The sequence below is a fragment of the Syngnathus acus genome, chromosome 21 (genome assembly GCF_901709675.1).
Source record: "Syngnathus acus chromosome 21, fSynAcu1.2, whole genome shotgun sequence".
NCBI lineage: Eukaryota > Metazoa > Chordata > Actinopteri > Syngnathiformes > Syngnathidae > Syngnathus > Syngnathus acus.
Genome location: NC_051105.1, coordinates 5,514,028 through 5,536,831, shown reverse-complemented (window position 1 = coordinate 5,536,831; position 22,804 = coordinate 5,514,028). Strand labels below are relative to the sequence as shown.

Sequence of the window (22,804 nt, the reverse complement as noted above, 5' to 3'; positions counted from 1 at the left end):
ATTTGAATGAATGGGATGGGTTTTTTTTCTAGGTACAGTAGGGCCTTTGAAATTAGCACTGAAGTCCCAAAAATATTACTATGAATCAACCCAATGAATATACCACCACAAAAGGCACATGCCATGGTAATAAATTTGTTTTCGAAACAGTCATTCTGTGACAGCATCCAACAACCACACGCACAAACAACAACACACATGGGTTCTTCTGGAAAAAGCTCATTTATTGTGTCTATGTTGTGCAGTCACACAAAGATGCACCTAGCCTGATTGTGCGACTGCGTGTTACCACAACGTGTAGCCAGTTACAGTCCAAATCGTGCAGTGAAAACTTTCATACCCACTCCATATTTACATTTGATGCTAACCACACACACAAAACTCCGGGAGCACACATTATTGAGTCACTGTAGTATTAAAAGTGCAAGTTGTGTTCTTTAAAGTTAATGGTAACAAATATAGTTAACAGTATAAAATGTTGAGACTGTTGTCTCGCATATGCCACCCAATCTCATAAGTGATTATTGCCAATTATGCCACCATGATAATAAAAAAAGATCATTGCAATGCTGGTAAATTTGTGTGCTCTTTTTTCATCTTAAAAATCCCTGCTGGATATTTTGTGAAAGTGCAGGAGTGTGACTACTCTCCTCCCACTGTCTGTAAAAGGTGGCAATTTCCCGGCTTCGGGGGTAGCACCAGAGCTATAAAAAAGGAGAAAAGGTGTTGAAGTGTGATGCCCTGAATTTAGATTCCCACCAGATCTAAATAATCGATGTCAGGATGCCATGTCCTTGTTTACTGGCACTGGAACAGCAATTAAGAGCATCAGTCTGACATTGTTGCTGGGGTATATAAAAATGACAGATTTACACTTAGTGATTAGAAACTAATCTTTTTTTCCCATCCTTTTATAACCTAATCCCTGTGTAATTTTATTATCCTTGGCATAATATTGCAACAATACGGTTGTGTTATTATTGATCTGAATCAGTATAAAACCATAGTACCTGCAGGTTGCTGGATTAGATCTGCAATGTCCACACCTTTAAACGCTACCCTGACTTGCAATTATACACACACAGAAACGCAACACACACAAACCCTCACAGAAATGCCCCCTAATCTGTCTGCGTGTACCCAGCTATGTTCAAAAACATATTTTTACCACACTGTCTTGTCAGAAAACACATTTTGCATCACCAGCCTGTCATGTGCATGCCAAAGCACCAGCACCTATAACCCCAAAACATTAGTTTGTTTTAGCCAATCAGAAAAAGTCATCTCTGTTAGAAAAAAAAGCAAAAAAAGGAAATCAAGGAAAAGCCTAAATCTTCAGTGAACAAAATGATGTTTGCATTTTGTTAATCAGTAGTAGCCATGGACAATTTATTACTTACATTTTTTTTGTAGAGTTAGTAGAAGCACATTGAGGTCACAGTCCCCCTATTCTGTGATCCTCCCGAGCAAATGTGATTTTATTTAGTGTGGGAAAGCTGCAGGGTGCAAAGCCTGACAAAGATTTTTTTTTTTTGTGTTTATAAAAATATTATATACATACAAATGTGATCTGCAGCCAGCTTAGCTTGTTGCTATCATTCAGATGTGGATGACTTGCTGCTCACTGCAATGGAGTGAAGCTGCTTCTTCAAGACTAGTCTTTTACTTTCACTTCTGTAGCCCTGTTGAGGAAAGGGGAGGCCTCAGTCTGTATTGGGCCCGTGCCCCCCATAAGGGTTTGTTCTTGCTGGACCGGTCCTGCCGCCCCACATGCCAAGGGCTCAGTGGACCCCTCCATTGTAGGGCTTGTCGAACATGTCTGTCTCACCAAAACTGGATGAGGCAGGCTGCTTGTAAAGCGGGTTGGATGCCTGTGGGACAGAACCACAAACAAGCGCAAAGAATCAGAAAACAATCTCAGGAGCCCACGACAAGTTACAATCACACGTCTAATTTAATATATATGTACACTACCATCTCATATCGTGCACGCGAGCGAGCGTTCTGGAAGCGTGAAAACTCCTGCCGGTCGTGGATGGTGATGACCAGTTTCCAGACGCCGAGAAGCACCAGTCCGACTAGAAGGATGCTTCCCACCACTGCCAGCAGGACCATGAGGGCGTCTGGACCTCCACCGCATTCTGACACCGGAAAAACACAACCCAAGTGATGCAGCAACTGGACCTCACGTGTGGAGAAAATACTCAAGTATGGCAGTGAGAAGCAAGCAAGAAGCTCACCTGGTTCCGTCAGGGCGGTGAGAACGGACTGTCCACTGTCATGTTCCAAGTATGTGAACTTCATCACGCAGTCGTTGTCAGTCTTGTAGAGGCACAGCACGGCACCTGGTTCGTCCGTTTCTAGAATGAACAAACATCAAACTATTAGGTACGAAGCGAAGTATCTTAAAATGTCCCTTTTGTCTTTGTCAATTAATTTTATACATGAACTTTCAGGGTACATTTGAAATTTCTTTCAGTGTAGCTGTACATCCGTAGTAGAAAGAAGGTCATTAGAAAATGACATGTGGCTGCACTGACACTACTGTATCATGTATCAACAATCCAGCATGGAGGGAAATCATCTGGTCTCATGTTGTCGATGTGTCAGTGACTCACTGTCCACTGACGCGTGTAGAGAAGGAGGGGATCAGACCGCAAAGCCCTCCCTCCTCTGGTTGTAAACGGAATGTACATGTGGAGTCCATTAGGGCTCAGCCGCCAAGCAAGGAATGCTATGAATCACGTCAGAATTGGGCCGACACGCAGCGCTCCTAAAATAGTTGCAACAGCAACGACAGGCACGCACACACATCTGTCGCCTGCTCTGAACTCAATTGCAGCTAATGCTGGGGGTGCATGAAACAATTTTGAAATCAGAGACTAGTAAGACTAGTAAGAGTTAAAACTGTTCAAATAGTTTAAAAAGATGAATTGGGAATAAAAATTGCTTGCAGTATCTCTATTTTTAAATAGTGAAGACAATTTGTAATTTTAGTATCGACATGATGCACAATTCGTCTTTGCGGGCCACATAAAATGATGTGGCGGGCCGGATCTGGCCCCCGGGCCTTGGGTTTGACATCTTGCTTTATTGTATATTATTTTGGAGGTCTATCAATAGAGCTATTTGAGGTCAGGCATTTGATTCAGCAGGAAATACATGTCTATTACCATTATTTGAGGAAGGATGGTAACGTTCAGCAATTATATGGAGCATGTCATCTATTAAAGAAGAGAGCACTGCTTGATGGAAAAAAATCTAACTACGCTCTGTTTCAATAAAAGTGGATCACCTGTTGACGAATTCTATTTGAGTGAATGCCCATGTTTGAGGAAATATGGTATTCGTCCGTGTTTATACACGGGAGGAGCCAATGAATTGAAAAAGTGGGACATCCGTGTGTAGCCATGCAGCTGGACCGAGAACTTTACTTCAACTCTTCCATGATGTCACACACGGCTGAGGCCATGTTGTTCTATACAAATGTCAAAATTATGATTGTTCTCAATGAACACAGACTTTGAAGTGTTTTTCATTTAAGAAGCATGAGAGTTATTCTTCCAGCACCCCGATAAAACGTCAGTGAAGTCTGAGAATGCTGGCACAGATCTATGTGAATACAGCTCTTCCCTTTGCGTGTGTATGCATGTGTGTGTGCACACGCTCATGGACTGTGTTTACTTACTGAGAGTCTCCACTGTGATGATTTCATCCTTGCACAGACGCTGGCAAGTCTGGTTGTCTGAGAGTTTTCCCGAGTTGAAAAGCCGGCACTCGATGCATTCTCTGCGGGAGGAGGAAGCCGTTTCATGGAAAAGAAAAATGCCCGCTTCTTACGTTTGTTATTTCTGCAACAGTTTAGGGCCGCTGTCAAAGTGCTTAAACGTAGCAGACGTGAACTGGAAGCAGATTTCAGGACATTAAATGATATGACGCCATCTTGTTAGGTTCGATCTGAGTCGCTGCCGTGTTATGTACCTTTTGGTGTCGCAGGCGTCGGGGCAGGTGGGGCACTTTTCGCACGTGTCCCCAAAAGCGCCGGGGTGCGTGCATTGGCAACGTCCGCAAACGCAGTTGCCGCGCCCGCTGCACATCTGCCCGTTGTCGGCGATGCACGACGCCATCTCTGTGGAGCAGTTGCAGTTGTCCCCGATGTAGCCGGCGTGGCACTTGCACTCGCCGCAGTGGCACTCGCCGTGACCTGACAAGAACAACGAAGGCCCAACGAGGAAGTTAGTACCGTTAGTCCACTTTATCTCCGAGCAGAACCTGTTAGGCAAAGAGGTCAAAGAAACCCTTTAATCTAGCATGCGTGACTTGGCCTGACCTTTGCCTTCTTGGCTGACAACCATGTGATCCTAACGATACTGAACAACTGACCCACAATAACATTTGGAGCAAGGTGAAAAGAAGCTTAGGGTTGGAATCGCAAGTGGAAGAACAAAGTTGCAGCCAAAAGACTTTTTCACACGAGGATCCTACAAAATTGGTCTTGCATGATAAGGCCACAACTAAGGGGTGTCAATGCAAGCAATCAGGTGACATCAGAGTGGATGCATTGTAAAAAACACAATGGCAGTTGTCTTGAACACAATGAGCACCAGGCAGGAGAAGCATGAGAGTGCTTGCATTGTCATCCCACTTCTGTCACGGCTTTGGTAGGACGTGTGGCGCCGTCAAATTGCTGAGTCCACTTCTCCCCCCCATTACACTCAATGTTTTGTATACAGAATGGCGACAGTAGATAAACACACGGAAAAGTTGTGTTATAAAGGGATGAAGAGTGGATGAACACACAGAACATGCCGGGGAAGAAAAAGCCTCTATTTCCATATTCATTGTCTGTAAACTGCAGCTACAGTATAAAATATATTACAATGGAACAAAAATTTCTTATCAGTCTTCTCTCAATTCTTTCCCAAGTAGGGTAGGATTTGAAAAGTTCTTTAACTTCTTCCTTCTCCTTTTCGAGCTGTCCTAATCGTTGTTGTTTAAGTTATTTACGACTTGCTTGGGACATTTGGTTATTGTCCTGTTTTCTTTTTCCTTTTCCTTTTATAATTTACTGATATCTCTTTCTGTTTTTAGGCTCGAAATAAAATTGATCAATCAAAAAAAACAAGGTGTGACGGAAAGAGTAATCGTTGTGTTCTTTTGAAGCTTCTGTCACACCATGTTGGCCATGGTTGCCCAGTTTTAGGGCAGCGTGGACCGATTGGGATGTTCCCGAGATAACACAGGGGGATAAAATGGGCAAACATGACTGGCCGTGATTACTGTGAAAGTTCAGCATCTACTACATTCAAATCAGAATCCACACCTGGATCTGAGGTACTAAAAATAGTTCCGTGGCAACATGACTGACTCTTGTAAAATGCACACAGAGGTGATGGAATTCTGAATAGGTCGAAATCTAGATTACAGGCACTTCCTTGAGGTAGAACGGAGAAGAATGTTGCGCAGAAAGGTCTCTGAACAACCAGAGTGTGAACTGTCAACAATCTAACCAAATAATAAAACAAATGTATCCAAATGCACCAATGTGGATGCTGTGTATCCCTTGAGCGCGCGCACACAGCTGTTTGCGCATTTCGATATGTGACGGGACCGTTAACACGAAAGCTTCTGGGCTGACAGCCCTGGGTGGACCCACAAGATTAAACGCTACAAACCATAGCCTTAAACACAGAACAGGGAGGCAGGGAAATGTCTGGATTGAACTATGTCCTCCTTTAGAATGCAAGATAAGAACTGGCAGGATACGTTGACCACCCAATAGAGAATGCAATTACTTGTCAATGTTTTAGACATGTGACTTTAGTCTAGAGATTTCCAAAATGATAACTTTCACTGCTTAAGGGAAAATATTTAAAGTTCAATCCGAAACCCTCCCTGCAATAACAAACTAATGCCTTTTATTAAGTGTCCTTTCATAAGCACTTCCAATGGAAAGTTTTGAGGGAGTAACTGGGTCACCGGGTGTGGCCCTTCAACCAAACACCATTAATGACAGTCTGGGACTAGAACTGTTCCAACTGCTACCTCAAGCCCAGAGGGGAAGATGATTTTTCATTTTATTTTATTTTTTCTAAAAGGGGGAAAAAGGAACCAGAAACTGTTAGATCAAGGCAGTGGTCAGGGTGGTGGCGCAAAAGGAAACGACTTTGTTTTTTTAAAATAACCTGATTAAGATTGCTTGGAGTGCGGCCTGTTGCCATGAGTTACCTTCGAAACAGTGCTGCTTGGCAATAAGGACAAAGAGTGTTCCACTTTTTTTTAACGGAACTTATAAAGTTGCCGTTGCCTCGACTAGAACAAAAAAAAATACATTCAGTCTTCTGCAAACCAGGTGGCTTATTCTGGATAGTCCAAAGGGCAAAAGGGACAATAATTCCTTGGACAAAAAGTGAGTTAGAACTTTTTGTTTGTTAGCAGGTGCATTCTTGATTTAAATGTCAAAAAGGATTTTTCTTTTTTTCATAAGATGTACTGCACCGTGTTGTTTCTTAGGAGGTTACTTTCTGGTTCATGGGGAATAATTTAAAAACGTTGGAATTAAAATAAGACTCTTGAAAAGCCCCGTATCGCTTTTACCGTATATGATGAACCGCATGCTCACTGTGTTGGCTCCATTAAAGTGCAATTATGGGATCCAAAAGTATTTCCCCTCAGTAAAGCGTGCCAGCACAAGATAAAGCTTCAGCAGCTTCAGTTCTGTTAATACGCAGCCTTTTTTTTTTTTTGGGCTTGGAGACAAGCTGGATTGTAGCACCAGATCCAAAGGAGCTCGAGTCAATATTTGGAGATTAAATGAAGAGGAAATGAGCTGACGAGATATTTTTAGTGGTTTGCCTTCCGTGTCGTTAGGCGCGAATGTGCCAAAGTGTAAAATGCCTGTCAACTTGTGTGCAACACTCAAATAATGAGGGGGAAAAAAAACACATTAGGAAATCTTACTTGCTAACATTTGGAGATAAATTCTCCATCATAAGCCCCAACTAATGGAGTTGCCACACATTTAAAGAGAATAAAACATGTCTCTAGTATATGTGAAATACAGACGGTTCATCATGTTACAGAAAATAACACCACACTCATATTAAAGCACAAACAAGCTTTTGTATTAACTTTTGTAACTTTCCAAAGTGATGGCTCAAAGTGATTTAATGTGTTTGTAGCTTGTGTCATGTTTGTCTTTCGTTGGACTTCCTCAGACAGATTGTCTCACTGTGAGAGGAAACTGGATCGGACCAATCTACTGCGGTGCGCAGTTGATGCGTGGCGCGCAGAAAACGACGCCAAGAAATGAAAACCGCCACAACTTAATGACACAGGCCGGCTGTGGGCGAGGAGCACGATTTGGTCTCGGGGAGGATGGGCTGATTTAGTCTTTGAGCGACAGAAGACTGAAGGTGTACCCAAGCAGCTACTCTCAGTGGTCTCCCGCACACTTCAAGCAAATCAAGACGACAGCGAAAACCCGCTAACAAAGTGACAGTCAGCAACCACAAAAACCAAGAGAAGATGAAGTGATTATTTTCTTCCCCATGAAACTGCCCATGAGGCTTTTATCCTAAGTGCGAAAATACTCAACTGTTTTGCATAGTTTACTAGAGAGACCCTGACAAAATGTCATATGGACATTCATCTAGTCTAAATAATGATAAGTAATCATCCCCTTAGGACTAACAATTGGAATACTTTCCTTCAGTTGTGAGAGGAGACAAAACATTAACTCCCACATTTGATTCTGTCTGTATAGATGTCGAATTGAAGTTGGATAATGTTTGACTCATTTGTTTCCCCTCAATGTGCAGTAATGCGCTTTATAACCTAGTGCACCCGATAAATATAATTTTTCAGAAATAGACCCATTGATTGAGACTGCACCTTATAAACCCGGTGCGCCTTATAGTCCGAAAAATACGGTACACAAACATTACTTTTGTGTCATGTTTATGATGGCTGGGGAACGAGTGCCAAAACAATAGAAATAAAATTTAATCTGATTTTTTCCCCCACTTATTTTCTTAGGGAATAATGAATAATAACAATAAATCTTCAGATGACAAATTTCTCAAAACCCTCAAAAGTTAAACCATGAACTGAGTGCCATTGATTGTAGGAATATTACTGCCTCTAAAAAGCCTCTGTCGGCTGTTACAAGCGTGCGAGTCGAGACAGGTCATGACTAACGACACTGCGTTGGTGGCGATGAGAAAGAAAAAAACATTTAGTCTCCTCTGTGTGAAAGAGAACTGAAACCTTCCAAAATAAAAAGCTTGCAAAACTTAAACTAGCAGCGGGATCACCTTAGGTTGAGATTACAGGGATCATCAAGTCTGACGCCCGCTATTTTCTGTCACAGTAAACACCGTCACAACAGAGCACCGTCATTACCAAACATGTAAACAGTGTTTAAGCACGCGTCAAGTTTGCAGCTCATGCAACGTAGTATCAAAACGACTATATTTGATATATTTCAGTGACGTCATTTAAATTTTGACGTATGTCAATAAAATGACTGATGGAGACGCTTAATTACTGGTGCAACACTGCTATTGTTGTTTTGGTTGCTTACTGACTTACAAAAGCCAAGAAACTCTTTTTTACAGATTTTGTTTTTGTTTTCGACAATCAATAATGTCCGTTCTCGACAGGCTTTACAAACAAACGCATGAATGATCTCTCTCCCAATTATAAAACAATAACTGACATCTGTCACCCCTGTGAATCAACGTGATAATCATCCATGGCTGCAGGCTGAAGAACCACCCGAGAATTTGCTACAGATACATCATCTGTATTGGGAATGTTCACACCTGCCCTCAACAAATCGTTCAATACTGCTTTTTTGGCATCCATGCGGCTAAAAGGATCACATTTCAAGCGAGCGTTAGGGTGCGGCACTCGGTTTTTTCCCTTCAGCCACGCCGGAGGATTTTGTCTGGCGTGGTCAAGTCGAGTCACGTCTCAATAATAAAAGACGAGAGAGTGAACCAGTTTTACCTCAGGGACTAAATTTAGTTGAGTGAAAGAACCATGAACCCAAAGTCGACCCGACAATTTTCAGCCGTTGGAGGTAGTATGACAACCATAAATTTAGCTTGGATATGACTTATAGCTCCCCAAATAAGATGCCATTTTCCTGAATGAATGGAGCAAAGCTCTCTTGGTTATATTCAACCAATAGAACATGTCCGAGGTGTAAAAGATGCCCAAATGAATATTGGCTGTAACTCCTTTCATGCAAGAGTCATTGATCTTGTGCTCTGAGACCTTGAATGTGGCAGAAACATGCCCAAATGAAATAAAAGACCACAGCGATGGAAAAAGTGTGACTCACCATGGGGTGTTGATTTTTAAACAAACGATGTCTCACATCAACCAAACAGAGCAGTTGAGAAAAACAAACATATGTTCCCATTTACTGACTGTACATGAAACACGTGCTTATAAAACACGACTGCATGCAAAGAATGCAGTATTTGCAAACGATGGCAAATTCAAGCTGAGTGCTGCAGAGTCAGCTACAATGTTATGGGTCAAAGGGTTCTTTTTGGTGGAACAAGAAGTGCAACTTCAAGTGTACTCCCGAGCAAAACAACATGGTTTTTACCCTCTTACAAAATAATGGGAAAAAAATCCAAATCATAAATGCCTCACTTCAATTAACTTGTTCTTTCTCTTCAGAAAAAAAAAATCAATGCTAAACAGCTGTAATATACATTTATTGTAAATCAATTTTTAATGATGGAAATTTTTTTTTTTATAATTTGGACAAATTCAGGTGTCCCACTAATAAAAAATCTAACTCCTAAAAATCTACCCCCCCCCCCCCCCCCCCCCCCGTGCACAATATGAGGAAAGACGGCATTTAAAACATTATACATATAAACATGACTGAATAAAGCGAAAATAAACACACTGGGAAGTCTTGAGTGACATTTCTGGTTTTACCAACTTGTGGATGAACTGACAATGATTAAATGACCTCGGGACAGTGCAGACAGACAGAAGCAGACATAAACACCAAGACGCCCCAGGAGATAGCGAGGATAAGATTACGGGAACATTCAGACACAAAATGTCATCCAACACTGATACCAAAGAGGACACAGTCTTGAAATGATGATGTTTTCTTCCAACAAATGTGCCTCTGCTCTAATAAAGCATATCATTAGCACCCATGACCATTTTATAAAAACCTAATATCTAAAACTTAGTTGCACCAAACAAGAATGAGCAGGGATGTTGTTGCATCTCAAATGCAGCTTCTAATGGGCAAGAAGCTTTTAATGAACCACAGTGATTTATAAATCAATATTATTTATATCAGGATTATTATTAATTTAGTGGTTCATTTCTACTAAGAAATGCTGGAAATAATTTGCAGGACATGTCCACCAAAATTTGTTATTGTCACAGGCCCACTTAATAATACTTTGGTTTCATGTAGAGCTTTGCTAGCTATGGAGGCACAAAACATAATTTCATTGTGGAGAACCAAGATAATTCCCATTTTAATAGCATAATTGGTTCCCTCCACTTTCGGCTCCAACGTCGTATTTCTGACCCTTTCCCATCAATGACCTTCAAGCTTTGAAGAGCAAGAGAGCTTACTTTAGATTGTTGTTGTTATGCTTCTGCGTGTGGATTTTAATTTCTATTTTTAATAAAGACTAACCGTCCAGACTGTTTATATTTCCATTATTTCCTTTTAGAAGAAATTTCAAAAGCAGAACAGATTGTTTTCAAACTGAAACAAAAGCATAATCCAATATGCATGAAAAAAAGCATGTTATTAGAGCGCTAAATCACTTTCCCGGGATGCTTCATGCGCACAGAACCACAGATGGGGAGGAGACAGAAGGAAATGAAGGCATGTTTGCTCTCATTACAACCTCATTAAGGTGCCATGCTGGACGACCGGTAGAAGAGTATGCAAAAAAAGAAAGTGTATTGGACTGTTCAAATTTAATGACTGCAACAAATATTAACGTGTTGGGCCTGGTTTCTGCCTACTACAAATAAAAACTCATTGAGCGTACATAAATAGAGGTAATCATGCCAAGACTGTCACAAAGCAGCCTCTGTGGGGTGAGGGCACACCAGTGGCCTCACACCCACCGGACATGTTCTGGGAACGCCGATTGGGGTTAAGAGTAATTCTCAATACTGATGTGATATTTTGCCCAAAACACTCAAACGACCTAAGTGGTATTCATTCGTACATAATTTGGGACCCATGACAAAAATCTTCACATAATTGAACTGTACTGCTTTAGGGCAAAAGGGACTTCATGATTTGCTGATTAAAGGACATAAATCAAGAACCAAGACACGCCTTCTCTCCAAGCATAAAGCATCAACACCTATCTAGAAGGAACACAATAATGAACTGATTTTTCATAAATAATCGTTTTCTGTAGTTATTCTATTCAACACAAACAAACCACCTTCACACGAGGCTCATCAAGTCTCACTCGCTTAAATAATACGCTCGAACATCCCACATGGGCAAGCAAACACTAGCACGTTTAACAATCAGAAAAGTCATAACACCCACCTTTTAACATTCGGAATAATAATGAAACTCAGGGAGGCAAATTGTAACGGTGAGGTAGATTACATGATTAGTCATGCAATAAATGTTATCTGTAAGTCAAAGTACAACTGTACTATCTTGACGTTACCTGAGCAAAGAATGCCTTTGTGCCGGGCGCACGAGAAGTCGTCACACTGGCAGAAGCTGCCGTAGATTTTGCCGAATTCGGATTCGTAGCACAGGCACTGGTTGCAGCTGCACTCGCCGCGCCCGCTGCACAACTGCTTGCCCTCGGCCTCTCGGCAGGCGCCCAGGTGGATGCTGCTTGCTTCCCCCTCCTGGCACTCGCAGCGGGCACCAAGGTAGCCCGGCTCGCATTGGCAGCTCCCACACTTGTACGTGCCTGCCAAGACAACCTTCCATTAACTCTTAACCTATTTAATACAAGTCATTTTTTTGCAATTACTTGCACCACAAAAACTACTGGTTTGAATTTTCATGTATAGGTCCAAGAACAAGAATGAAGTCCTTCGAAATGTTATAACGTTAGGATGGACCAAAAAACAGTTGACAATTACCAATGGAGCTGCAGATGGTGCTGTTGATTTGCGCCGACCGGGTGCAGCCGCATTCACACTGGTACTCGATGCCAACCTGCAGGCGGTCCTTAAAGCCCACCGGCTTAATTGTGAAACTGTGGTCGGTGCCGCGAGGAGGACAACTTCTCGCCTCCACGCTCACGTTGAATGACACCTGGAATAGCAAACAGGAACAAACATAAAGTACAATTTTAAATAAAAGTCAAATTATTGTTGTGGTTGCTAATAATTGGAAGTAGACACATTTTTGGAAAAAGCTCTCTATGCTGCAGAAACCAAAATATTATGAATAGCTCTCAGTGTGACGCAATGTAATTCTCGAGCAGCAACCACAATGACAGGGAAATATTCAAAGTGTCAATAAAGTATTCTAATCGTCAATGAAAAGTGAGCATGTCTATCTTTCTAAGGTCATTTTTTTGGATGGCTGTGTAGATATACTTAACTCATTCACTGCTAGCCAAGTACAAAGAGATGTTTGACGTCTATTCTCGTCAATGCCAGTGAACTAGTTAATAAGGTCACCGGTGAACGGCCAGTCGTATCAGAACAACAAAATTCCCGCTTTTGTTTCCCGATAGCGAATGTGCTCCGTGTAGGCAAACACAGCTGCCATGCACTTTCCAGCACGTTCGGTGAACTCCACATGACCCCGGGTTATAATGTTTATACCAGTGGGCGCGGCTCATTCAACAAAGTGCAGATTGGAAGGAAGAAGCGTTAGCCAATCCAAAACAAAAAGCACAAAGTCACATCCTGGAAGCTGTTAAAGCTCGCAGCTATACCATATTCTCCTCACTTCCTGTCTTTGGCGGAATGACCACCAGCACGAGCGACACAGGAAGTGCTTACATCACATGGCACCGACATAACATTCCTTCTCCCTTGCCGCTTCTGTATCACTAATAAGGTAATGAGCAAGGCACACAATTAAATTTGGTGTAAATGTGAATCGCGCGGAAGTCTTTGGCTTCATGACTGTCATAAGGACAACCAAGGGGGTTGTCAAAGGTTGAGTGAGGGGAAACACGCGGGAAGTAGTACTAGTCGTAATAGAGAGGAGTCATTGAGAAAATACAGTTGTGGACAAATGTATTTGGACACTAAAGTATTTGGAAAATGTGTTTTCAAACCTTTATAGAAAATCAATGTTCCTAAAACAGTTCCAAGAGGAAGTCCACTTATCTTATCTCTCTTTTAGTTCTGAGTTTTATGGGGCTTGTTCCCTTTCACTAAACTCATCCGAGCTTGCTTCAGTGAGTGGGAACAGAGAAGGATTATTTCCTACGAATTTGGAATCAGACAATTGTCGGCAATGTCTTGATAAGATTAGGAATTACGGTTCCAAGCCCTGATTGGTTTAGATGACTGATTAAAATGTGCAAGGCCAGAGTTGTACTTCTACTAATGTGTCACTGATTCAGCAGCCCTCCAACCCAAGTTACATTTTCTGTTCATTAACACCAGACTTTGCTCTTTTTGCCATCATTCTGTGGTAATATTGGAAAATAAAAAGTCAATGAAAACATTTCAGCCCACTTTTGAGGTTTCACTGTCGTACATTAAGTACAGAGCTTAGTGCCAGTCGTGCTTTGGTTATATTATCATTTTCCTCTTTGCCTCGAAAATAAATCAGTCAATTATGATAATAAAAGAAACACAAGATTCTTACAGAGAAAAAAGAAGTGTGAACGCTTTTAGTGCAAGTGTGAGAAGAACATTTGCTTAGCTACCGATGCCCTAGAAAGAATTCCTTTTCCTGCCAAGTGTTTTTTCTTTGACAGTCTCTTTACTCCTTCAGACTACTTTTGTGTGAGGTCATTGACATGCAGCATCCTGCTTCCAAGGCGGGAACTCACAGACAAGGCGAGGGAGTTTACACGCCGGCCCCGGGAAGACTTTGCTCCTAGCCTGCAAACTCCTTTCATTTGTCAGCATAAAAGACGCGAACCCCGACTCTTTTGGGTGCCCCTCGTCTATTCATTGGTGCCATTCTGCAACAATGTCACTCCCCCCTCCCTCCCCCGAGGCCCCAGCCACTATCCGTTGCCATCCCAACACAATCCCGGGAAAATAAAGCCGATAAAAGCAAATGACACAAGGTTTGGAAGGCAAACTTCCAACTTGTACAAAGCCGCTAGCCAAACATTTTTTTATACCTTGTCGATCTAAATTTTAATGCAATGCTCTATGATGAGGAAGGAATAAGAAACACATTATTTGGCATGCTACATCATGGGGAACACGTCGCCCGAGCTGGTTGCGAGGAATGGTTACGTCAATCATAGATGAGCCTATCAATTTTTTTTCATTGTGCATTATTTCCAGACACTTTCTTTATTTGGGTGCTCCCTTTATGTTAGTTTTGTTTTAAAAAGCTCCATTGGTAAAAAGAAAAAGAACATGACTATCACGTGTTCACATTTTTCTATATTATTCAAATTTGCTGACATTACATATACATGTACTCACCGTGTCGCCAATTTTTAAGTCGGCGCACTTCCTGAGGCCGGGTAGTGGCTCGCCATCCTGGCAAGTGGCGGTGAAGGAGAGGCTGAGGTCCTCGGGCTGGTCCCACACTGTCAGCTCCACTTTGGAGCGGATGTTCTGCAAGGGTGGAAAAACAGATTTGTATGCTCAAGATTTACTGCTCTTATAATCACGTGCGGGAAAGAGAACGAGGCAAAAACTGGTAACGTTCTAACCCTGTTAGTCACAGTTTTTATAAACTTGGGCAACCCGCAGATTGTGCACATGGAAGCAGGTTGTGAGTTAGTGACGGCTGCATGCACATCTGGATCTTTGCAACAAATGTTATCCCATTTCCCATAACTGATTGTAAACCAGTTGTAAAAGTGTTCCACGGCTGGCTAAAGTCATGTTGACACATTAAAAGGTCTACATAGTACAAGTAGATCACAAACATGTGACATATCAGCGCTAGAGTTAACACTTCAGCCACTCGGCAATTAAGAGTGAATTAGACGCCATAACTTCTGGGTGTATTCTAATGAAGACAAACCATAAATAATTGCCTAGACTCTAATAGATGCCAAGTCACAATTAGTCACTCAAACATATCCCTCAAATGGGTGCCTCCTTTTTCCTCATCAGGAAAAAAAAAAGAAGACATTGTTGCTAACAAAAACAGCAGAGATAAACTGGCTCTGTGTGGAGTCCGACTGTGTGTTTTATTTGTAATGCTGCAATACAGGAATTTCTCCTTTAGGGATCAATGGAGCATATATTTAAGATGATCTGACATTATGTAGATACGATGTCTAGCATTTGGTTGCTCCTCAATGTTGTCCAAGTGATTTCTTTGTCAAATTTTTCAAGTGACATGACTTTTTTTTTTTAATGTGTTCAAGAGCTTGAACCAATTACGCGACGTGTAGAAGAGTCAAGATGTAAAAATGCCTTTGGCCACAATTTGCGTAAATGGCTAAGGTCATTATAATATTGTTAAATCATCAAATCTAATCTTTTATTGCGTTTTCTATCATCACATGCAAGCGTGACCTCCCCCGGGTTCTCAGTCGACCCTTCACACGCTCACAGCCAGCAGTAGCTTTGAGCTGCCGTCTTGCCTCTGAGATAAATCGGGCGGTTACACAACAACAACGTCCAGCAGTCGCATCACTTTTGGCCGTCACAGCATGAAGGATGCAGTTTGGCAGCTGGAATGTTAATAAGGCCATGAGTCAAAAGCGCTTCCTTCAAGCTCCAGTAACACCCCCCCCCCCCCCCCCCCCCCGCCCTGCCTGTCCCTTTCTGCCGCCCAAAAGCTCCAAAACATTATTCGGCTCAGGCAGGGAGGGAATCTCAAACACCCACGCAAGGGGAAAGGTCTGAAAAGTGCCAGTTATGTGAACATCAGGGTTAAGTTTGAGGTGCAGACATTATACGCTCACTGGTCACAACATTTCAGATTTGCAGGGCACACGTCTGTCCAAGAGACCATTAGAAACAACTCCCAGTTGACTCAGTATAATGAAATGCAGTTCTGCACAAATTTAAAAATAAATACTCCCACATCTTTTCTTCATTCGCTGAACATTATCTCATCCAAACAGACAAAACGTCACCATGCAACATAAAGGAGGGCAGTAAAGTGCTTCACAGCGACGTGTTCCAGCTGCTAAAAAGTGTCATCTTTACGACGTATAAGAGGAAATCCTCACATTGACCACGCTGGAAGTGAGCAAGTGTGGATTGTTATTGTTCTCAGATGGTCAAAAGAGTTGCCAAAAGTGCGTGGAAAAACAATATCAGCTGTTTAGAACTCGTCCAGACGTTTTCTGCCGTGATGAGAATTCCAGCAACTGCCTGTGTGTGTGTCAGCTATCGCCTCATTAACAAACTGTTCTTGTGTGTGTTAGAGTGTGTCACGAAGAGTTGAAACGCGTCAATTTGATTTTTTTTGGGGTGTTTTTCAAAAAGAGCATTACAAATTAAATTTACTGACAGTATTTATTTGTACATTTTCTATATCACTAGTGACGGCTGAGCAAGTGCCTATTGCAGCAGCTTTGTCGAAAAGTTCGGATGCACCCTGTACTGGTCGCCGGCCAATCGCAGAGCAGACGTAGACATACAACCATTCGCCAATATGGTCAATGGTGGGGGCATTTGAAGAAAAGCCACACAGGCATAAGGAGGACATGCCGATGTCACATGAGATGATTCGATTCTGGAGCCCGTTTATTCCATCTTTATTTTCGAACACCAAAACAGAAAGTTGCTCACTCACATTGTAGGCTGCAACGATGAGCTGGATGACGTTTTTTGAGTCTTGGTCAAGAATCTCCACTGTCGTTCCCGGTATGAGTGCCGTGAAATTCTTTTCAAGATGAAGGAAAAGTGCAGCATTAGAAGGCAAGCAATGTCATCACAAATATGGAGGAGATAAAGAAGATTATTTACCTTATAAATGACATATAATCGCTTAGTGACAGCAAATATGAGGAAAATGTTGTTTTCTGCCAGTTTCTCGCCCAGAAGTGCCAGAGAGGGATAATCCTGCACAAATTGCAATAGAGAGAGATACATCAGGTCTTGCTATTATGATGCGAAGCTAATTGACTTTTACGCTTTCTTTATGATTACCTCCCTTGACAAATTTATATTGGCAAACTAATTAGCTAACTAAATAAAGTATATCATGTTTTTAATTCAATTACTCCACTTGTTTTCATTTATTTTAAACAAAGCATCAGAAAACAAATTTGTGCTTCCATAAGTAGTGTAAAAGGTGTCCTGCGTCTGCTATGGCTTTAAAAAAAAAAAATGTAAAAGAAGAAAACTGGAGGGTCATCTTTGTAAAAAAAAAAAAAAAAAAAAAAAAAAGCCACTTTTACTGACAGTCTGAAACGGGCTCGACTCATTTCCAATACAAATATAAAAGAGGTTAAAGACTACAGTTCATAAGCTTGTTTTGATGGGACACATTTGAGTAGTGAGATTTCAGTTGGTTTAAGATTGGGATGAGGATCAACATGCTCGCATGATTCAATCATCAAATACCAGCGAGGTGACTCCAACCCAAAATACAAGAAGCAGTGTTTTTTCACTGAGAATCCTCATCAAGCCTGCTGACACCTCTTTGCCTGCATACTTTATCAATCCTTGGTTGGAATTCTAAATGACAACAATTTAATCTTGGCCTATTTGGAATTAGTATGTGAAGATACAGTAGTGTCTAATGCTGATAAATATTTGGTGAGCAGTCTTTTAAAATTGTGGCATGCGAAAACAATAATGAATTATGGAACACATGATATTGATCATTTTGACATCCTTTATGTGATTATTTTTAAAGCATCTTATTAAACTTATTAAATAAAAAAGCCACGTCATACATGGGGGAGACGTGACTTCCTCATGATAGTAATAGATGATAGGAAACGTCATCTATTTTTTGGACGCTACCATAATGTCGACTTAAATAGCACAGTAGTGTATTTGCAAGTCAAACACTTCATTTTGTGGTTTGACTAAAGAGTGGCTGCTTCATGTCCACGTGTTTATCAGTTTCTCCTCTCTGCAATTACTACTTCCAAAAGCAATTGAGTGTGTGTTATATTTATACGTGAAGAGTTAAATAAAAATAGACCACACTGGCACTCCTTCCTCATGCTGAAGGTTCATAAATCTAATCATCCTAGACAGGAACCAAATGGGAATAGCCCACCAACATCAGTTAAATATAACAACAAAGCACCGAGGTGAAGAAATACGCAATTCCAAACCGGATGTACAAAAAAATGCCACTTTAAATATGGATAAAATACATGCATATGTGCAAAAATGCATTTTCTTATTTTTTTTTTTAATACATAAAAGCACGAACAGTATAAAAGAGCAACTATCCAAACTCAACACCAAAAGAATTGAAGCAAACAACTAAATAAGATAAAATAACATACTGCGATGGGTTTTTATTTGAACTTTTGCTCCCTTATAAACAAGATTTCACGGCATTCATTGAATTGTAACCAAATTTTGGGAAATCTACCCTTCACATCCAAGTTGATAAACAAACACATGTCAAAAATACTGCCTAATGAAAAGCATGCATGCACAAAAAAAATGGAGGTCTCTTATCTGTTTACCAAGCGAGTGGAGGCACTGTACTCATTGTTGTCATCCAGGTGACAACGGCCGTCATGAGGCTGCACGATGCCACCTAGACGGCCGTCCAGGGCCAGGTGAGGCACGTCGTCGGTGGCGAACACTAGCAAGTGGTACGCCTCCTTCCTCCAGCCAATCTCCTCCTGCACACAAAGTAGTCACATAAAGAGATGTCACCACTCTCAAAAATTCAACGAGTGCTGAAGAATAAATTTTCTATCCTATTAATTCCAACCTAAGACAATGATTTAAGGTTTAGACCAGTCTATAACTACCTGGTTGAGTTTCTCCTATACATCCACAACAAAGTTCCGTGCTATTTTTCTTAACGCTACCATTAGGTTGCAGAATCGTTCCAAAAGGAGAAGAGAAACAAAACTACCCTGCACTCACATTTACGGTCAACATTTGTCCACGTCAACTCAAGACCTTGAAGATTGTCACACCAGCATAAGAGCCACTCACACAAAAACAAATGTGTGTGTGTGTGTGTGTGTGTGTGTGTGTGTGTGTGTGTGTGTGTGTGTGTGTGTGTGTGTGTGTGTGTGTGTGTGTGTGTGTGTAAAAGGGTGGGGAGTGTAAATAAACAGAAGCCTGGAGCCTTATCTATTGGACAAAATGGGAAATTCGTGAACAGATCATTTAATCGCGGTGGTTTTTGTCGAAGAAAATGCATGAAGAATTAAAAACAATAACGTTGACCTGATTTCTGATGAGTAAAATTGTGATTATTCAGTCCATACGGGCAGTCTTAGCTGAGGCATTTTTTTAATTACAAGGCAGTTGCTACTTGGAGGAAATCCCTGTGCGTCTTCAGTAGCGAGAAGCAGATAGGGAGGAGGGCGAACAAAGATTGCAAGACAGCTGCAACAGAATACGCTTCCTGTCCCCCCCCAAGAATGCTTTTAATTAACAAACAAATAGGCCAGATGCTTGTCATAAGGGTTTCTTACAATATTCTCCCCATATCACTGAAATGTGAGCTGCCACGCTTGTCACACAACCACTATATAACATGCACTACATAAAAACACAATACACTAGTATCAAATATTAATATTAAGCTTGTCAGCCATGCTTTTTGTTTACTTGTTTGATTGCCTACACCCGGGTAACGCAACATTGGTAGACTTCCTAAAAAAATCTGTTTATGACTTAAAAAGGACAAAAAACTAATCAATAGAAATAAATCGATGGGTTGCCTTTCACCTTGCAAACCGCCGCCTGCAGAATAGCGTCAAACCCGCCCTCGGGCGCGTCCCGGTTGCGGGAGACCATCTGCTTCTGCACCTCCTCATTGAAGCGGTCCACTTTGTCCGTCAGAGACAAGATGTGACGGAAACCGAACGTGGGCACGCAGTTTGGGAACAGTTTGTACCTAGGTGGGAATTAAAAACGGAAATTCAGTTAAAACCATGCTATTGCAGTGTTATTTTTTTCATCACTGCAAGGTCAAACTACTTTCCTTTACCTCCAATATGATCTCACTGTGCTGCTTTGTGCATGGCTGGCATGCACACACACACACACACACAAATCTAACCTACATGGCAAATGAGTCTGGCTGCACTGAACATTCACCTCCAGGGCAAATAAACAGGGAGCAAGTCCATATTCTGTTCTCTGCTGCAAAATGAGCTGGCTAAGAAGACCTTATTCACTGGGCATTATCAAATATGCAAAGCAAATAATACATAATTCATCAAGATGAGAATTTGGGGTTGAGTCCATGAGATATCTATTTTCGACCTACCCATTGCATGGATTCTCCTGATACTTGGGCGCCGTGTAGGAGAAAGGCGACATGTTCTTGTCCACAAAGGAGCCGAAGCCAAGACGGAAGTTACTGGTGAGCTTGCCCATCTCCAGGGCCAGCTTAGTGCCCAGGTTCCGAATGGTGTCCAGGTCATCCTTCATGGAAAGCGAGAGATCCATCAGGTAGTACAGGTCCACTGGGTAGTCCTCCACCTGGCGCACCTGGATCCCAAACCATGTCTGCTCTCCTGCATGGTCCAGTAAAAAAAATCAATCCATTAGTAAATTGAACCCTTTTGAACCCAAATTTTTGAGCACAGTTGTTGAGGTACAGCCCCCAAGATGCGTGCCCACCATTTGCTTAGAAAAAAATAGGAGGGGAAGGGGGGGGTAAAAAAAATACAATTGATTGTTTTTATAACTACAGAATGGAAATACAAAACAGTTTTCTTTCTGTAAAAGGTTGTTGAAGGGTTGAATTTGACACTTCACCTGGTCGTAAACTGAGTGAGATACTCTGAGGTCTAATCTGGACCACGTCCTGCTGGGTCAAACCAGACCCCTTGGAGCTCAGCGGCATGTTCTTCTGCACCGTGATGCTATTAGTCGGGGATTCGACAAAGCGGCTCTCGCAACCCCTCTTGTGTAGGTTTTGAACAAAATCACAGCGTGACGTCAGGGTGCGCCCCCTCCCAAAATCCTGTGTTGGAAACACAGGAAGCTGTATTAGTGACACAAACATGATTCTAAAAATAACACATTGACAAAATAAATACCTCTTGTGCGCACCAGGCGCAACTGGGGTGAATCAGGAGGCATTCTTCACAGGAACTTGCGCTGCCACTCATACACAAATTAAGACCTGAAGAAGTAGGGTAGACTGTCATACATATTAATAAAGAAACTATGGCACATGTATAAAATGTTTGTTGGCAAATAATTTGGGAAAACACTGACAAGCTTGCCAGTTAACGTCAGATCTACAATTTGTAATTCAAAATAATAATCAAAATAAAAAATAATCAGAGCAACAGATGGCCAATTAATTAGCCAGCCATTAGCGGTGGTTGAATTTCTACCACGTCAATTTTATTTTATTTTTTTATCAATTCAACAGTTAAAATGAAAATTCCAAAATCGCGATTCAAGCCATTTACCATTTTCTCAATCGCTTGGTCTGTCAAATGACACTGTTCTGTGAGTTTGCGTACGTATTATGATGAAAATGTTAATTATGCTTATTCTTGCATAAAAAGAAAGAACGTAGCATTCGGCGCACCTTTGACCTGTCTGTCAATGTCAATCAAGAGCGAAAATCTTTCTAAACTATTTTATTTTACAAAGCTTTTCTACTGCCGATCTGAAACAGACAAAGAAAAAAATCATAACGTGCTTTTTTTCCATCAATAATCTCATGCACTTACCTTCGGAAATGTGCAGGAATGTGTGCAACAGCAAGCAGCACGCAGCAACTCTCCACACGCGTGTCACCGGGCTCCACATGGCGACACTCGGCGTGTTTACGGTGCAATCACCCCCCCTTCCCTCCTCCACCCACCCCGGATTTGTATTCGCAGCGGTCCTATTCTCACCCGGCCGTCAGAACCGATCAGGACTGGTTCCGGTCCAGTTTATCGACTGTTTACACGTCATGGCGACGATCCGTGCGCTTCAGCGACAGGTTGCCATTGTTGATCCGCTCGTCGGTTCAGTGGTGACGCATCGGGGAGATAGTTTCCACGTCCCTGTCTGTTCTTAGCTATGCAGGCGGCTGCCAAGCCGCTGCGTGGATTTCATATCGGCCTCGCGCAAAACGCCTTTCAATCAAGCTGGGAGCAGAGACAGCAACGCGTCAAATGATAATAGGAACTTCTCATCTCCAAGCTTGATGGCTCAGATTAGATCTAGCTCACTTGGTCAGCGTCCCAGCTGTGAGACTCCACCCCTTAATTCCCTCCTCCCGAGGCATGGCAGGATTTGTTAACCCGTTAATCCGACAGGCTAGTCATTACAGTGCTGACACCTACTGGCCTCTAACGAGCGTCAAACGAAATGATAAAATGGGATTTTCTTCTGACCTATCGTTCCCTGACTAAATAATGGGGATGGTTAAACTGACGTCACCATTTGTCACAACGTCACTTCCGTGTGCAAGGCGCTGCCGTGTACATGTAATAATAATAATAATAAAATAATAATAATACTTAAACAATGGAGCCCACAAAATCAGTGAAGAGGTCTGAAATTCTGCAACTCAAAAAGAGTT

General features: G+C 41.8%; 1 protein-coding gene across 1 annotated transcript; it reads right to left on the bottom strand.

Annotated features, from left to right (window-relative positions):
• Window positions 1–203: 203 nt before the first annotated feature.
• Window positions 204–22,486, bottom strand: itgb5 (integrin, beta 5). The gene is made up of 16 exons (XM_037239453.1): window positions 21,963–22,486; window positions 21,315–21,400; window positions 21,031–21,238; window positions 20,537–20,786; window positions 19,993–20,161; window positions 18,765–18,926; window positions 17,077–17,172; window positions 16,904–16,993; window positions 14,623–14,757; window positions 12,130–12,304; window positions 11,700–11,954; window positions 3,982–4,204; window positions 3,689–3,789; window positions 2,241–2,360; window positions 1,975–2,141; window positions 204–1,871 (listed from the first exon to the last, which is right to left on the bottom strand). The coding sequence occupies exons 1-16, from the start codon at window positions 22,039–22,041 to the stop codon at window positions 1,782–1,784; spliced, it is 2,406 nt and encodes an 801-aa protein (XP_037095348.1). The 5' UTR covers window positions 22,042–22,486; the 3' UTR covers window positions 204–1,781.
• Window positions 22,487–22,804: the final 318 nt, after the last annotated feature.

Excerpts from the sequence above, each read along its gene's own strand:
- itgb5 (XM_037239453.1), bottom strand. The coding sequence starts at position 22,041 with ATGTGGAGCCCGGTGACACGCGTGTGGAGAGTTGCTGCGTGCTGCTTG. Across the intron at positions 16,994-17,076 it reads GATTATATGTCATTTATAAG|AATTTCACGGCACTCATACC; the intron begins GTAAATAATCTT and ends CATCTTGAAAAG. Across the intron at positions 1,872-1,974 it reads CGCGTGCACGATATGAGATG|GCATCCAACCCGCTTTACAA; the intron begins GTAGTGTACATA and ends TCTGTCCCACAG.